General features: G+C 54.0%; 1 protein-coding gene across 1 annotated transcript in view; it reads left to right on the forward strand.

Annotated features, from left to right (window-relative positions):
- LOC125337527 (transcription factor HIVEP3-like) overlaps positions 1-18,048 on the forward strand; it is a 244,864-nt gene that overhangs the window by 176,775 nt on the left and 50,041 nt on the right. Inside the window, 2 exon segments of the mRNA XM_048327365.1 lie at positions 2,944-8,615; positions 13,271-13,413. Of these exon segments, the coding sequence (XP_048183322.1) occupies positions 3,501-8,615; positions 13,271-13,413 (5,258 nt within the window). The 5' untranslated portion in view covers positions 2,944-3,500.

An 18,048-nucleotide genomic window follows, 5' to 3' on the forward strand; every position in this document is an offset into this window, starting at 1 on the left:
GCTGGAATCCCCAGTTTGAGTGCCTGTGCCTCGGACCGGGCCGCAGACATGTGACGGCAGCAGCTGGAAACCGTGTGCCAGATAATCCCTGCAGCTTTTTCCTTTAGGATTTGCTGTTGTTGTGCCAGTGCCAGGCTCGGGATGCTGAGGGGAAAATATTGTAGGGTTGGAGAATCACGGAATATCCTGAGCTGGAAGGGACCTCAAGGATTATCAAATCCTGCCCAAACAACCCCAAATCCCACCCTGGGCATCCCTGGCAGCGCTGCCCAAACGCTCCTGGAGCTCTGGCAGCCTCGGGGCCGTGCCCATTCCCTGGGGAGCCTGGGCAGTGCCCAGCAGCCTCTGGGGGAAGAACCTTTCCCTGCTCTCCAGCCTGAGCCTGCCCTGGCCCAGCTCCAGCCGCTCCCTGGGTGCTGTCCCTGGCCCAGGAGCAGAGATCGGAGCTGTCCCTCGGGAAGAAGCTCCTGATCCTGATGAAATCTCCCTTCCTCTTCTCCCTCCCTCTGGATTCTTAGTGGAGAAACCCTCCCGGGCTGCATGTTTTTTCTCCTGTTTTTTGTTGCACTGTTAAATTTTCCTTGGAGAAGTCCCAGCCTGGATGAACTGATCCAGCCAGGAGAGTTATCCTTTGCCATTGGCATTCCAGGAGCCTCATTCCCAGTAATGGAATAAAGATGTCCAAAGTAGCCTGAGCTGGCCCGGGATGGCCCCGCTCGCTGCTGTAGGCAGCCAGGTGTGTTTGTTTGTTGGCTTGTCCTTGAATTGTTCACTTTTGGGCAGAATTCCTAAAAAAAAAAAAAGTCAGCTGGGGCCCATGTGTTCATCAGAGGAGAACGAGGAACATCGAATGGTCTGGACATTTGGGGTAATATTGAATCAACTCAAGAATTTTCTTTGCAAGCCTCACTGCTGTACATTTAGGAATTGGTACGTTGCCTATAGCAGGAAATTCAGTATTAAAAAGTTGTTCAGGTTGAGTTGGGAATTCTTAAGTGTGAATACTTGAGCTTGTGGCAGCTCACTCTGCACTTGCTGAAAAAATCCCCACCTAAATCCACTTCTGCCTGGTTAAAGTTCTCTGTCCCTGCTTAAATCCACTTCTCCCGAGTTAAAAAGCTCTGTATGTCACGAGTGGGGCAAACCCCAGCAACGTGGGCAGAAATCAAGGTGATAAATCAGCCCCACGAGTGTCTTTGATCTTCAGTAAGTGCTGGGCTCAAAGTCTAGCCCAGACCACGCTCAGGGTTAGTCAGCACTGAGGGCTGCTCAGAAAACGGCTTTCAGAAGGTAATTAAATCCTTCTCACAGCAACGAGCCCGACCTCCTCAGCAAGTCAGGGCAAGAGCAGGTGCTCTGCAGGTCCTGGGAAGTTTGGAGGTTGTGCTGGAGGGGAGCAGGGCCTGGATTTGGGGAAAAGGAAGGTGAAGTTCAAGCCTAGGACTGATTTTGTGTCATTGCCCTGAGACTTGGTGTCACAGCTGGGCAGTAACAGAAGCCACTTGTCCAGTGAGTAAAAAATGGCATCTCAGGGCCACCAGTGTCCCTGAACTGAGCCCCTCGCGGGGGATGCGTTGTCCCCGTTGGGTCCCTCAGTGGCAGCTGCCTCTCTCCGTGACAGAGTTGTGTCCAAGGACTTGCACCCTAAATTCGGCCATCTGAGGTGATGTGTCCAAACAGCAGAAGGTTTTCAGAGAGTTTTGTGAAGTCTGGCTGGTCACAATGTGTCCCCGGGTGTCCCAGCATCGTTAGACTCTGCTAATTAAGCTACATCCCCTTAAACCCCACGTCCCTTTTCTCATTGAGCCCACAGGGTTGCAGGAGTGAATGAGGTGTGGGGAATCCCTGGAGGACTTTGTGGTTCCTCCTGGTGGATCTTCACTCTTCAGGAGGAAGTCAGGCTGTCACAGAGCTCAAATCTCACTCCCCTGCTCCTCCCTGCTCTGCTGGACTTGCACTTCAGCCCCATCCCCAGGATGAGAACACAGGGCTTGGAACACTTTCCCCCTATTAAACCAAAGCAATCCTGTCCTAGCGAGGTGCAGCACCCCGGGGCAAGCAATACCTTCAGAAAGAGGGACAAGGATTCATTTCTCCTGATAGATCACACCTCTCGGTTCCCTTCACTCAAAAAGCACCGCCCTTCTTTTCCTTCAGAGCGTCCCACCCGTCCTCTACTCCATCTCTTGGAGACACCGGCTGATTCCAGTGCAATTCCAGTGCAATTCCCTCCTGGAGTGTCCCATCACAAGCTGCCCTTGCTGACCAGGGTGGTTAATAGGGCTTGAGAGGTCCCATCCCCACTCATTTCAAGAGGGTTTCCCTTTAGGAACAGCCCACGATGGCAGCCCTCACGTGTGCTGCAAGAATTGGATTTGCACCTGTGTTTGGTGACAAAAGGCAGGAAATTAAAGAGGCAACGCTCCCACAAAAGCTCCTCTTTACCTGCCTTTGTCGTCGGTGACGCTGAAGATTAGCACAGCTTAAGAGCAGCTTTCATCCAGAGAAGATCTCTCGTTATTTGTCAGGGCTGTAAGAGGCGTGAGGCAGTGCTTTGGTGTCAGTCAGTTTGGAAGGGAAATACAATTATGAAAACTTTAAACCCCTACATGCTTGCAGGAGATTAGGAGGAATCCGAGTTTGAGAGCGTTTTAATGCATTTTTCCAAACTGTCTCTGTTTCCAGTTCCTGTCTTTGGTTGCTGCCCCACAGCCAGGTTTTGTGAGCGTTAAACCGAGTCCCTGAGGTTTGCCTGGGTGCAGTTTATGTTTAGGTTGCCATTAAAATAATGTCTTGTGAATGGCAGACATTCAATGAGTTATTCTGAATTATTTGTGTGCAAAATATTCCCTGTGAACCCCCCCAGAACGAGCAGCGTTTAATTACTTACAAAAGCTAAAGTCATTTTTTTTTTGTCTGTTTTTCTTTTGGATGTAATTACAGAAATGTGGGAAGTACTTTTCCAAGGCTTTTGAACTCCAAAGTGGAACAGAAGGAAGACACAGGGGGACATCCACCGTTCAGTGTTATTTTCCTTGCACAGGAGAAAGAAAGGGAAAAAAAAAGGATCTTTCTGAGATGAGCACTAAAGTCTCAAGTTTTCAAAGCTTTGCATAACAAACAAGAGACACATTGTGGGTTGCATCTTGACTTTGAAGGCTTGCCACTGTCAACTGAAATAAAATGGCAAGGTTTAAAGCCTTAACCAAGTTCACAAGGAAAATATTTGGACTGAAAGTTTTGGAAAGTTTTCTCTCTTTGAAGTAGTTTGTCATGTGTTACCAATGTGAACTTTATTGACCTTGAAACGTTTTTTTTTTGAATCAAATAGCAACTAGTGACACTTTAGTAAAATCTTAAATCAACAACCATCTCCTGGCGGCTCCAGCTTCGTAGCAAATGCAGGCAAAACAGGGAATCTACAGAGGAGACCTTTATTATTCGTAAATGAAGCCTGCCAAAACCTTCCCGAAATAGCATTCAAAGACCCTTTTAAGGTCATGGATCCTGAACAAAGCCAGAAGAGCACAAAAAAGGCTGAGGAAAGTCCAAGAAAGAGGCTTCCCAAAGGAGAGGCTTTCCAAGGCAGTATTTCATCCCCAACTACGTACCAGGGCAGCTCTGCTCCTTCCCAAGGAACCCCTCTCCGAGATATCATCTCGCCGCAGCACTTTTCCGGCTCTTTGCCCGTTCCGCGAGAGGAGCCCCAGGAGAAGCCCGGCCACCAGAAACAACCCAAGCCCTCCTCCTTCGACCACCCCGCCCACGTCCCGCAGCTTCAGCAGCACGCACTGGCACCAGCATTTATGTCCCCGGGGAAGCCGGAGCATGTCCTGGAAGGTCCCACATGGCAGCTAGTTGATCCAGTCAGACCAGGGCCCTCTGGCTCCTTCCCATCCCCCGGGCTGCACTCCCACCATGGCCAGCTCCTCCCGTCCCACTCGCCCATCATTCCCGCGGAGGACATGCCGGCCGTGCAGAAGGTCTTCATCCCTCGCCCTGCCCAGGTGTCCCTCAAGCAAGCTGAGGAGGTGCACAAGAAGGAGAAGAAGCCTCAGAAGCCGGGCAAATACATCTGCCAGTACTGCAGCAGGCCCTGCGCAAAGCCCAGCGTGCTCCAGAAACATATCAGGTCCCACACGGGGGAGAGGCCCTACCCCTGCATTCCATGCGGCTTCTCCTTCAAGACGAAGAGCAATTTGTACAAACACAGGAAGTCTCACGCTCACCGGATAAAAGCTGGGCTGGCCTCAGGGATCGGAGCAGAGATGTATCCATCGAGCCTGGAGATGGAGAGGATCGGCGGGGAGGACTTTGAGGAGCCGACAGAAGGGGAGAGCACGGACTCGGAGGAGGAGACGGCAGCGATGTCGGGTCATGCTGTGGAGCTGTCGCCCAGGCAGAAGCACACCCTGCTCTCCAGCAGCCTGCTGAGCGCAGGGAGCCAAGGCTCCAGCCATGACCGCTGCTCATTGTCCCATTCCAGCATGTCCCAGTCCCTCGAGGACAGCTCCCAGTTCGTGGAGCCATCGTCGGAGCACGCCCTGAGCCATAAGTCCGAGGACACCCACACCATCAAGCAGAAGCTGGCGCTGCGCCTGAGCGAGCGCAAGAAGGTGATCGACGAGCAGGCGTTCCTGAGCCCCGGCAGCAAAGGCAGCACCGAGTCCGGGTACTTCTCCAGATCCGAGAGCGCGGAGCAGCAGATCAGCCCTCCCAACACCAACGCCAAATCTTACGCCGAGATCATCTTTGGGAAGTGTGGGAGGATCGGGCAAAGGACGGCGGCGCTGGCTGCAAACACCACCCAGGGGTTCCCACACCTGTCCGGCGACGAGAAGCCCAGCATGGTCCCGCTGTCTGTGCCTAGAACACAGGTGATCGAACACATCACTAAGCTAATTACCATTAACGAAGCTGTTGTGGATACCAGTGAAATCGACAGCGTGAAGCCCAGAAGAAGCTCCCTATCCAGGCGTAGCAGCATTGAATCCCCAAAGTCTGGTGCGTACAGGGAACCGTTTCAGTTCGATATCAAGTCTGGTTCCAGCAGCCAGCTGGATGCAGCGAAAGTGTTGGCATCCCACGGTGAAAAAATGAAGCCCGAACAATCATTGTTGTCACTTCAGCAATCCCACAGTGCCACAGAGACAGTGCCTCTCCTAAGAAGCCACTCAATGCCTTCTGCTGCATGCACTATAAGCTCCCCACACACCTTTAGAGGTAGCTACTCATTCGATGATCACATCATGGAGCCTGAAGTCTTAAGCCGCAGCCAAGCGTTTTCCTCCCACCCTCGAATGCTAAAACGCCAGCCAGCTATCGAGCTACCCTTGGGAGTGGAATACGTCTCGGAGGAGGTCGGCTCTGCCAGCAAAGAAACTGTTCCCAAACCTCCCGAGGAGCCTGAAACCAAGGAAAGCGATCTTACCAAAAAGTCCCGCAAGGGCCCAAAGGCAAAAGGGTTCATGTACGAGTGCAATGTGTGCGGCGCTCGCTATAAGAAGAGGGACAATTACGAGGCCCACAAGAAGTACTACTGCTCAGAACTGCAGCTCTCTAAACCCCACTCTGCCACATCCCACACCTCGTCGGAGCCGGAGAAGAGCGCGGCAGATCCCGATGTGTGGCCCCAGATGATGCATTACAAGCTGGGCAGCACCTTGGAGCTCACCCCGCTGCGGAAGAGGCGGAAGGAGAAGAGCCTTGGGGATGACGAGGAGCCTCCAGCTTTTGAATTATCTGACACCCCCTCCTCCAGCACCGGCCCAGGCGCTCAGTTTGCAAACCTGGCCTCCTCTGATGTGGCTCTAAACCTGACCCGTGAATCCTTGAAGTCACCAGCAGACTCGGGAAAATCTGCACCTTCCGAGGCCAGTGCCAGCTTCCATTCCAGGAACACCAAACCGGCTTCGAGCGCGGAGGGCAAGGAGAGGAGAACAACCTCGAAGGAGATCTCTGTCATCCAGCACACGAGCTCCTTTGAGAAGTCGGACTCCATCGAGCAGCCCAGCAGCTTGGAAGAGGACAAGCCCCTGTCCCAGTTCCCATCGCAGCCCACGCCCCAGCACAGCCGCCCCCCTCACTCCCTGCAGCCCAGGCTGGTCCGCCAGCCCAACATCCAGGTCCCTGAGATTCTGGTCACGGAAGAGCCGGACAGACCAGAAACAGAGCCAGAACCTCCTCCGAAGGAGCCAGAGAAAACCGAGGAATTCCAGTGGCCGCAGAGAAGCCAGACTCTTTCCCAGCTCCCTGCGGAGAAACTCCCACCCAAGAAGAAGCGGCTCCGGCTGGCAGAAATGGCGCAGTCCTCCGGAGAGTCCAGCTTTGAGTCCGTCTCTCTTACCCGGAGCCCCAGCCAGGAGAGCAGCCTATCCCATGGCTCCAGCCACTCCATCTCCTTTGATCGGGACGACCACACCAAGCCAGAGTCGAGTAGCCAGCCCTCTGAATCCCACCCAAAACCTCCTGGCGTTGGCTCCCATATGCTGATGGTCCCCAGCCACCATCACCATTCCAGGGAAATGCGGAGATCCGCGTCCGAGCAGACACCCAACGTGTCCCACCCTTCCCAGATGTCAGAGACTCGCAGCAAGTCCTTCGACTACGGGAGCTTGTCGTCCACTCCTGCCTCCACCCCTGGCCCCTCCACCTCCTTGGCCCCCCAGGAGAGGAGGAAATGCTTCCTGGTGCGGCAGGCCTCCCTCACCAGGCACCCCGAGCACGAGCCAGACCCAGCCCCACCGGGCTGGCCAGACACGGAGGATCCAGCTCCTTCTTCCAGTAAATCTCCTGCCACGAGTCTGCCCCATCAGCCGACCTCGTCCTCCCCTTTGCCCTCACACGGCACCTACCCGAGTGACAAGAGCCAGCCAAAGGACAGCCCCGAGCCATCCTACAGCCCGCCATACACAGAGGCGCTGCAGGTGTTCCACCACCCCGTGCCACAGCTGACACTGCACGAGAAGCACTTCATGGCCCCCCAGGTTTCCATATTTCCCTACCAGCACCTCCTGTCGCAGCCGGGGCAGTCTGCAGAGCTCTTTGCTGCCCACACCATGTCTGACATCCTCTCTGCCCAGTTCTCCATGCCTCAGATCCCTCCCTCCATATTCCAGACCCCGCCGCTGCCCCTCCCGCAGACGCTCATCCACCCCGGCCCGCTTCACATCACTCCTCCCTTGATGTCTCACCCCGCTGAGGTGTCCTTCAGGCACCCTTCATTCCTGCCCGTGCACTACCCTGGCTCCTCTCCAATCCCCTCAGCCTTCTTCCTGCCTCTCCAGTCTCAGTTTGCTCTCCACTTGCCAGGCGATGCTGGTGGACATTTGCCACAGATCAAATCCAGTTTGTTCTCGGCAGCAGGAAGCTCCAGCCTGTCCCCGTGCACGGATTATGACTCGGACAGCAGGTTGCACCCTCTGACCTGCACAGCGAGTCCCGCGGTGTCTGTCACCGTGACCCAGCTCGTTGTCCCCACCCGGACAGAGCCCATGGTGTCCCTGGTTGTCCCTGTTCGCATCCAGACCAACATGCCCTCCTACGGCAGCGCCATGTACACCACGCTCTCCCAGATCCTGGTCACGCAGTCCCAGTGCAGCTCCTCCACCATCGTCCTCCCCAAATTTGATGACCGCCAGCCCAAGGGCGCCCTGGTGTGCAGCGCTGACGTCCATGGGCTGGGTTTTGACCTGGCCCAGATGATCACAGAGGAGCAGAGGAGCCTTTTCCAGAGCCCATACCTGAGAGTGCCCCTGCCCTTGCCAGAACGAAAGGGCTACATGCCCCTCACCTGCCCCTCGGACAGCGTCCTCGGCCTGGAAGGGGGCCCCTCCACAGTTGGAGGGAGCAAAAGGATGCTGTCCCCAGCCGGCAGTTTGGAGCTTACGATGGAGACACAGCAGCAGAAGAGGGTGAAGGAGGAGGAAGTGTCTGAAGCAGAAGAGAAGCTCGAAGTGGTGAAGCCGCCCAGTGCAGTAGAGGAAGGGAAAAAGCAGGATAAATCTCCCTTCCTTGCAGAAAGCCAAGACAGGGTTGAGGTTGAGACACCACCCAACGTGTCCGTGGAGCAGTCGGAGCCAAAGGAAACCCTGAGCAGTTCCCAGCAGGCCGTGTCCCGCTCGGGTTCCCCGAGCTTTGAGGCCCTGCAGGAGTACGAGCAGCCAGCTGGCAAACAGTTCCTCAGCCAGGAGCCTCTGCAGCCCGTGAAGAAGGAAGACTCCAAAGAACCGGTGGAGCAGCCTCCACCAACCCCTGCCAGCACTGCCCCCGTGCCCGAGGGCGCCGCCAGCGCGGGGAAGGCTCGGGAAGGCACAGACACCAAGAAGGTCCTGCAGTTCCCCAGTCTCCACACAACCACTAATGTCAGTTGGTGCTATTTAAACTACATCAAGCCAAATCACACCCCGCAAGCGGACGGCCGCTCCTCGGTGTATGCCAGCTGGTGCGTCAGCCTCTACAACCCCAACCTGCCCGGGGTGTCCACCAAGGCAGCCCTGGCCCTGCTGAGGTCCAAGCAGAAGGTGAGCAAGGAGACCTACACCATGGCCACTGCTCCGCGGCCTGAGGCGGGCAGGCTGGTCCCAGCCAGCTCCAGGAAGCCCAAAATGACCGAGGTAATGCAATCCTATCTCTTTCTCCTGATCCATTTGGATGCGTGGGCAGAGGGGGCTGGGGGCCGGGGCGTGGCTGTGCTTAGGTTGGTTGGGGTTTACTCGTCCCGCTGGCGCTTTGAGAAGCGCCTGTTCTCGGTGAAGCTGTTAGAGTGAAGAACCCAAACCCCACTGGAACCCCAACCCAGGAGGCAGGAGAGCCTGCTCCAAGGCCAGGTTTCTGTTCTCCAGTTCCTACTTGCCTTGTCACCCAAAAAGTAGGAATCTCCACCACCACCCCACGAACCACCACGGCTCCAGCACAAAGGATTAGACTTCATTTGCATTTGTCTTGATATTTCAAATAGCTTTATGGCTTTTTTTTTTTTTTTAATGCTGTTCTAATTCCCTACATTTTGCATGTTAGAAATGGAAAAAAAAGAAAAAAAAAAAAAAAGAGGATTACCTTGGGGAAATGGGATTCTGTCTGGTTGTGCATCTGCTCATCTCACATTAATGAACATGGAGAGGCATGCTTAAAAGTATTTAAAAAATATTAAAGGGAGATTTGCAAGTGTATTTAGGCCCCTGAAGAAGCACAAAGGCTGGCAGTGACATTTATAAAAGTGCCTCAGCGGGGCAGACACGTTTTGTTAAACACCCCTGTGGTTTGGTCCGTTTGGTCCATAGCTGCCCACCTGCTTTTCCAGGTATTTGAGGACATTTTATGCCTGGTTTTAGAGTTAAGACTTCGCAGTGGCTTCCCAGGGGCAGAGCTCCCCCAAGGCAGTGCCCACACGGGCACAGAAGTCTTTAAGACGCTCCTGTGAGCTGCCTAATTTTATGTATCTCATTTTAAAGCCAGACTTTACCCCTCCTGCTTAATGCTGAACCAAACAGATCCCTTTAATCCAGATCATGTTCATGTAGATTAGCAAACAGAATCGCTCTAAAGATTTTGCAATTTGATATTCATCTCAAGTCAATTTATATTGATGGATTATTCATTTTATTTCTGTGTCATGAAATGAACTCTGAATATTAAATTTATCATAATCACTGCTGCAGCTGCTGCTTATAAATATGTCTTAAAATACACAGTAGAGTGGCTTTGATTCAATAAATCTTTATTTCTATTCAGCATTTCCATCGCTCTCCTGCCAAAATCCAAGAGACAGATTTCCAGGGACACAGGGGCAGATAATTACCTGAGCAGTGCAATAACCACACTGACATTTATGCACTATTTTTCCGAGGGTTTTATCTGAGTGCTGTCGTAGCATCCTCGATTTCAATCCCTTAAGGAAGTGCCTGTGCTGCTCTGAGCTCTGCTCTTTGCCATGGTGCTAAAACGCACACCCCGTGTGTGTGTCCAGAGGTACGAGACCCCCACGCCCTGAAGGGACGGGCTGAACAGCGATGGTTCAGCCCTCACTCATCCAAAGCCACATTTCACTGCATGCATGTCCCCCAGCGCCTCCTAAACCCCCTCACAAAACCCCTCCAAGCTGTCTGCTGGTGCAGGTTCAGGTTCCCGTGGTGCCATTTGCAGAAGGAAGAGTTTGCCCTGCCCAGTTCACCTCCATTCAATTGGCCTCCAAGGGCTCTGGAGAGGGATTTGTGCCCCTCCAAGGGCTTTGGAGAAGGGTTTGTGCCCCTCCAAGGGCTTTGCAGAGGGATTTGTGCCCCTCCAAGGGCTCTGGAGAAGGGTTTGTGCCCTTCCAAGGGCTTTGGAGAGGGATTTGTGCCCCTCCAAGGGCTTTGGAGAGGGATTTGTGCCCCTTCAAGGGCTCTGGAGAAGGGTTTGTGCCCCTCCAAGGGCTCTGGAGAGGGATTCGTGCCCCTCCAAGGGCTCTGGAGAAGGGTTCATGCCCCTCCAAGGGCTTTGGAGGGGGATTTGTGCCCTTCCAAGGGCTTTGGAGAGGGATTTGTGCCCCTCCAAGAGCTCTGGAGAAGGGTTTGTGCCCCTCCAAGGGCTTTGGAGAGGGCTTTGTGCCCTTCCAAGGGCTTTGGAGAAGGGTTTGTGCCCCTCCAAAAGCTTTGGAGGGGGATTTGTGTCCCTCCAAGGGCTTTGGAGAAGGGTTCGTGCCCCTCCAAGAGGAGGGAAACGGTGGATCCTAAACCCAGCCCTTTGTCCCCGTGTGGCTGGCAGAACCCCTGATAGCTGCAGTGGAGGTAAATGGAATTCTCGGCAGGCACAGAACTGATTTGTGCTCAGTGGGAGCGAAATCCTCCATGCAGTGCTTAAAACACACACAGCTGGCACGGGCGGGGCAGCAGCGGCTGCCAGGACGTGCAGGAGCAGTAGCATCACTCCAAGGCTGGGAGTCCAACCCTCAGCTAACTCTGCTCTGGCTCCTTCCCTTCAACATTCCCTCCTTTCTGCAACTCCAGGCTGTCACTCCACCCCCCAGGAGATGTAACAAAGCTCCGCTGTTCTGTACAGTCATGCATGCAGCAAGCAGTAGTTCCGTACGTGCTGTCTCCGTCCTCGGCTTGGGGTTTGAAATTTTCCAGTGGGATTTGCTGAGCAGATAATTCTGGAATTCTGGAGTGGCTGCGGGCTCCAGCGTGCATGTAGGGATGGCTGGTGACACTGTACTGGGGCGTGCACACTCTGTACATTCGAACGAGACTGTAAAAGGGGATAGCAGTGACTGTATGACTTTGGCTCTCCGGTGCCTTTCATCTGTCAATGTTTTTGTGCTTTCGAAAGTTGCAATAAACAAACCTCGTGCTACATCTAGCAAGTCAATTGTTTTGTATTCCTCAGCAAACCTGCGAAGGTTGTCCCCAGCAGTGTTCTGAGCCCATAGCTCCCATCAAGAGGTGAAGCCCCAACCCTAAAAGTTTAAATTTTGAGGGTTCTGAGTGTGTCTCCTGCCGCTGGTTTCCTCGCTGTTATCTCCATGCCCAGAGCCACCAGCTCGAGACCATTCCTGCTGTTAAATATTCAAATGGTTCCTGGCACTGTTCTGCCCCGGACCCTTTCTCATGAAATTCCTGGCACTTTTAGGCAGACAGGACAGCACAGGGACCATTCCCAGGAGGCTTTAGGAAGGATGTGTGGATGGTGTGGGCATGAGGCTGATCTGGCCCCACAGACAAAGAGCAGCCCTGGGTGAATTTAATGCTCTGAGCTGAGTTCCTGAAATTCCTGGGCAAATCTGAAAGGTTTCACCTCATTTCCCAAAGCGACTTCTGGGTTATCCCTGCTCCTACCAAGCATCCCGTGGCAGCTCCAGCAGCTGCGGGGGCTGGGTTACATCCCCCTGGATTCTGCCGGTTTCCGTTTGAGCTGCTCACTCTGTAGCTTCCCCCAAAACCAGGGGAGACAAAGAGGCTCCGCTGGGGTGATTCATCCCCCTTAGGACAAGGCTGAGGTGGGGCAGGGGAATCACCTGGGGAGCCGCCACTCCTGGCAGCCAGAGCCAAGGGTGACGAGCTCTGCTTTGGGCTTCAGGGGCTGCCTTCAGGCCAAAAACTGCTCACAGATGCCTTCAGCCTGATTCCATAAATGACAGACAGTGTGAGGACACGGGGATTCAATTGGACGGCAGAGTTTCTGTGCGCAGAGTGACCTGGGGGAAAGGCCTCTGCTTTCCTTTCTCTGGAGACCCCTGGGTCTGTCCTGTTAGGGTTTAGGGGACCAACACCCCAACATTTCATTCCAGGCATGGAGAGCTCTCCTGGGGTCTGTCCTGTTACATTTTAGGGGGCAACACCCCAACATTTCATTCCAGGTGTGGAGAGCTCTCCTGGGGTCTGTCCCGTTAGGTTTTAGGGGGCAACACCCCAACATTTCATTCCAGGTGTGGAGAGCTCTCCCTGGATTTGTCCCATTAGGATTTAAGGGACCAACACCCCAACATTTCATTCCAGGCATGGAGAGCTCTCCCTGCATCCCATTCAGAGCCACAGAGGCAGCTTTGATGTTTAGGTCCATCCTATAGCAAACATTAAACGTGTAGCTGAGCTGTCAGGGCATGACTTAAACCTTGGGCTAGGCAAGGTTTAGACCCCAAACCCCCTCACCAAGGTGGCAATTTAACAGTAAAAAAGCAGATCTGACCCTGGGAACGTGTGGGGAGGTTGAGGATTCTTTTCTCCCGTGGGTTTTGTGGCTTTCTCCGCGTGGCGCCCTTGGCAGCGGGGTTGCAGCGAAAGGAAATCACCCAGGAGCACTGCCTGGCGAGTGATTTATGTCAGGCTGAGGTGGCTAAAACCCAGATTTGTGTGAGTGTGTGTGAATGAGGGGGAAGGCCAGACGTTCAGTGTATGAATTCTGCTCATTCCTCCTCTCCAGCCCTTTCCGATGTGCATTTTTAGAGAGAGGATTATCCAGGGACAGAGATTTGGGAACAGAGAACCCCACACGCTCAGAGTTACCCCAGCCACTGCCCCTCCCTCCATCCCTCATTATTCCAGTTGGCAAGAGCTGGATAACGTGGCGGGGGCATTAAAAAACTTGCGAGAGCTCACAGTAAATGCAACAGCACCCTCAGGGCCCCAAATCCAGAGGGAGAGGCCCCATTTGTTAGGAGGGTGCCCTAATTGGCGCCCTTGGTGTTGGGAGCAGCCTGGGGACGCTGCTGGCTCTGCTGGGCTGTTTGCTCTGTGTCTGCCTGCCAGTGATGTTGTCTGTAATCATGGATTGTTTTGCTCTTTTGGGGAGATAGGTTCATTTGCCTTCGCTCCTTTCTAATGAAGGTCGAAAAGATATAACTAGAGCTGAGAAGGAAGAGGAGAAAAGGGGAAAATCAGAAGAGGCTCTTGTGACCAAGCGAGGGGAGCCGGTGAGGATCAAGATCTTTGAAGGAGGGTGAGTGTCTCATTTTCTTTCTCTCTCTGTGTCTCGCACTTGCGTAGAGTTGTTACAGTGATGGCGAGGTGCCACTGGAGGTGAGCAGATGGAGCTGGATTTCAGTTCATTTTCCGCAGCCGCTGTAAAAACTTGGCCCTCCAGCTCTGGAGTGCATTAATTCCCTATGTTTGAGCTGCCTTTAAGTCAGCAATCACCTGGATGTCTCTTCTGAGTGGGTGGTTGAGTGAAGAGCCCAAATCCATCTCGCAGCTGTCTCTGAAGTGACAGAGGTGCACTCCTCAAGCTTTCTAGAGCCTTCTCCTGAAAATGGTGTTCCTGGTGGTTGTTCCCATTGTGAGGAGGATCTGGGGAGCTCTCTCCTGATGCCTGGGCTTTGGGTGGGGAACAAAAGCAGCGTTTTGTTCATGTGATTTCTATCCCACCCAACTGAAATAGCTCAAACCAGGATGGCTGCAAGGCCTTGATTTGATGCGTCTCAGACCCCGGCTCCAGGTGATTCCGAGGATGCCTCAGGAATTCAGCACTGGTCTAATGCTGCTGTTTATTTCTTAAAAATTTAAAAAAATACCGAATGAGCAATGTGTCTGTGGGTCACCATTAGAGATCATCCTTCCTGGGCGTTGCAGAGGGGGGCCAAACTGGTGGGGGCAATTTCCAGCAGGATTTATCAGTCCTGCCCGTGCTGTTGGGTGGTCTTGGTTTCCATGTGTCAGAAAAAGGCTTTCATTAGGCTGTGCTTGTGGTTTTGCTGCTGTTACCAGCTGAAACTCGCGTTTATTTTAAAATACCTCATTAGCAGATGGTCAAACTAGCAAAGCAAGAGGGAAAAGCAGTGCTGTGGGACAGGAAAGCTGCGTCTTGGTCAGGAGAACTCAGCTCTGCTCCAGGTGTGGGCTCTGCATGCCCGGCTCAGGTCTGGGCAGGGAGTGGGGGATGCAAAGAGCCAAACAGTGCCAATCCTGTCATGGCTGTGGCCTGAAACGACTCAGGGAGCAGCAGAACGAGAGATTTGATGGGCTCAGTAAATCTCTGTCACCCCCCTGTAGCAGATGGGACCCACGGGACCGACCGAGCGCGGTTTATTCCCTTCAACCCCACGGCAACCTCGGTTCCCCTGGACTGGCTTGTCCCTGTGGCTGCTCAGGGGGACTCTGGCATTCCTTCCTGGAATTAAAGCAGCTCAGCATTAGCACGCCTGAACATCCCCCTGCTCCTCACAGGGCAGCTCAGGGGTGTTCAGGGCAGAGCTGGGGGGTTCTCAGTGCTGTGCTCCCACAGGGGTGGCTTTGTCCCCGAGCCCAGCCCAGCCAAGTGACGCTGGGGTCTGTGCTGGTGCCGCGGCATGTCAGGGGATGGTCCCTGCCTGCTGCCATTCCCAGGGTGGGATCTGGGAGCGGAGGGGTGGGAACACCCAATGCCTGTCCCTCTGCATGACAGACACAAAGCAAAGCCTCTTCTCCAAGGTGCTCTGTGCCACCAGCACCAGGGAACGTGTCAGCCGTGCTCAACCCGCGTGGGGTGTACTTCGAAACCTCCTGTAGCTCTGACTGTGTCCCTCTGGGTGGCACACAGCGCCAGGCACTGCTGGGGCACGTCAGGTCATGGCAACGGGTTCTGTGTGTGAATTCCATGTCTGGATTCCATACCTGAATTTCATGGCACTGCCCAGGGCTGGCGGGACGGGCTCTGCTCCATGTGCTCCGTGTGCTCCGTGTGCTCCGGGCCTCATTCCCACAAGGTTTCTCATGTCGAGGTGTTCAGCCCCAGCAGCCAGGACCTTTTCCCTGATGCTCTTTCCCAGGCATCTGCCAGGACCTTTTCCTGCAGATAAATCCACGGGGTGCCTGGTGCCTTCTGCTAGCTCCCAAATGGATCAGCCTCCCTTTCCTGGCCATCTCCTGAAAATGTTTTATACAAAGTGCAGCCATTTTCGAGACCTTATTTCACTCTCTTATTTTCCTTTATCCCCCATAAAAATTTCCTCCTGGACTCATTTCCCCCCTGATTTGTTGGTTTCACGCTGAGTGCTGCTGGCCAGGCCCATCCTTCCGGGGGGATGCAGTTGGATTCACAGCTTTTGGAGCCATCCCACGTTTTGTTGTCTCAGCCAAGGAGGGAGATTATCAAGAAATTCACAAAAGGTGAACTTGCTGCAGCTCCTTGAGCTCCTTCTTCCCCTCAGCTTTGATTTCTTTGGAGCTCTTGCCTTTCTCTCTTCTATTTCCAGCACTTTTCCCTCTGTGCATTCTTCTGGCTTCCCCAATCCCATCACTTTTCCCCTTTGCCACACTCCTTTTGGACTTCCAGGACCATCTCTGAGGCTGCTCCTGCTGCTCTCCAGCCTCCCAGCTGAAATTTTATTTCTTGGCCTTCAGGCAAGGCCAGAAAAGCCAAATTTCCTCCTTTCACCATTGAAATTAATGAAAGATGAACCCCCGAGAGCGCTGGGGGCAGCCTGGCTTCTCCTCTCCTCTTCTTCTCTTCTCTTCTTCTCTTCTTCTCCTCTTCTCTTCTTCTCTTCTTCTCTTCTTTCTCCTCCTTTTCTCTTCTCTTCTCTTCTCTTCTCTTCTCTTCTCTTCTCTTCTCTTCTCTTCTCTTCTCTTCTCTTCTCTTCTCTTCTCTTTTCTCTTCTCTTCTCTTCTCTTCTCTTCTCTTCTCTTCTCTTCTCTTCTCTTCTCTCCCTTGGAGGTGTCTCCTCCCCAGCTCTGGGACTGGATGGTTCCTTTGTTTTCCCCCTGGGAATGGGTTTGGATCCAGCACCTGCAGGTTCCCTGAGCCTGGAGGTTTGTGCCTGGGTTTGGGATCAGGGGTCAGCAGTGCCGGGCACGGGGCTCAGTCCTTCCCTCCCCACTCTCTCCATGAGGGATTGGCAGTGCCAGCTCAGGATGAGGCTCTGGGGCTGCCGGGAGGGCCCGGCTGTGGATGTTTCCAGCTCCTGGGGAGTTTCCAGCCCTTCCAGCACCGTTCTCCTGGTGGGAAGAAGCTCTGCAGACCCTTTGCAGAGCCTCTGGTTCCCTGGAAGCCTCAGGAGGGACGTGCACGGTCCCACCTAAACCGGTCCACATTGAACTGGGGGTGGGACCCACGGAGTTTTGTGTTTAAAGAACAAATTCCTCTTGAAGAGGTCATGTGCATTTTCAGCAGTGGCTTTTTATTTGAAACCGTGGAATTCTGTCAGGCTGGATATATCCCCATTCCCAGCAGACGGCCGCAGCCCTTGGCTGGAAGGTTGGGGTCATTTAACACCCCCAGGACAGGCTGGAGGCCGCACAGGCTGCTCAGGCTGTGTTTGGGAGAACCATTAAACAGCCAGGTCAATGCCTGAGCTCCTCAAGGAGCAATCAAAACATCCACGGGGCTCATCCTGAGGGATGCTCTGGTGGTCTGGGGCAGGGAAGATGATCTCTGAAGGTCAGGCTGGCAGGAGCAGTGCTGTGGTTCCTCGGTGGCTCAGTGTCACCTTCACCACCCCCCTGCGGTGCCCATCCTGCAATCTGACATCATGAAACCAGAGACTGGGATCGACCTGGGCCAGAGCGGGGCCTGTGCTGCTCTCAGGGGCTGCCCAGGGACGCGTTCCCTGTTTGCCGCCCTTCCCACCGTGGAATCTGAGAGCAGAGGGGTGGGGACGCTCAATCCGTGTCCTTCTGCTTCACAGCCCAGCCCTCTGGGCTGTTGTGGGGACAATTAGTTGGTTCGTTTAATTAGTTAATCGCAACCAGTGGGAAAAACAGCGCCAAGGTATATAAAGTTAAAAACCTGGACTGACACCCCAAACCAGTGCCGTGGGGAGTGAAAACTGCATTTTCTCCTTGGAAAACTGTTCCTTTTTTTCCTACTTTAGGGAAAAAAAACCCCACTGTAACATTACGATTGGAGACACAAATATCTGGCATTCCCACTTTAAAAAACCCCTCCCCTTCACACCACGCCATGGCACAAATCCACACATCCCCGAGAAGAACTTCTCCCTTCCAGAGGGACGCTCAGAGTGGGGCTGTGCCCCAGGGGCTGCTCTGCTCTGCAGTTCGGAGGAATCCAAACCCTTTCCTCTTTGTCTTCCCCAAAATGTGACAGAGCTGGAGGTGCCCCAGCCATGGGATCTCCTGAGCTGGGATCTCCTGAACCCCAATCTCCCTCGAGCCTGGGCGCAGCCCCTTCCCAAATGACCGGGGGGTGCCTGAGGTTGGATTTGCATTCCCTGGTGAGCCCCAGTGCTGAGGGCTGGAGCTGCCATGCGGCCCTTCCCCTTCCTGTCCTCTCTTTCGGGGTTTTAGGCACTCAGGAACACCATAGAGCCTTAGATCTTCCTCCTTTAGCCTGTCCAGCAAAAGATTTCCTCCTGGTCGAAGGAAAATGGAGAAAACGCAGCTGTTTTAGCAGATTTGAGCATGATTGCTAATTAGTGGATGAATAGGGGAAAACCCCCCACCTTGGGGTTACCCCTTAGCTGGTCTGAGCCTCCCTCCTTCCCCGCTCTCCTCCCAGTTCTTGCCGCCGTGGGCTCACTGGGAATTGCGGTGGCTTCTCCGGGGTGATGTCACCCCATTCCTGTGCCCAAACTGCGGCTCCCTCTGGCACTCACCTGGTGGAAAACCCCTGGCACAGCCCGGGGCAGGCTCTGCTCCCCCG

The sequence above is a fragment of the Corvus hawaiiensis genome, chromosome 23 (genome assembly GCF_020740725.1).
Source record: "Corvus hawaiiensis isolate bCorHaw1 chromosome 23, bCorHaw1.pri.cur, whole genome shotgun sequence".
Taxonomy (NCBI): domain Eukaryota; kingdom Metazoa; phylum Chordata; class Aves; order Passeriformes; family Corvidae; genus Corvus; species Corvus hawaiiensis.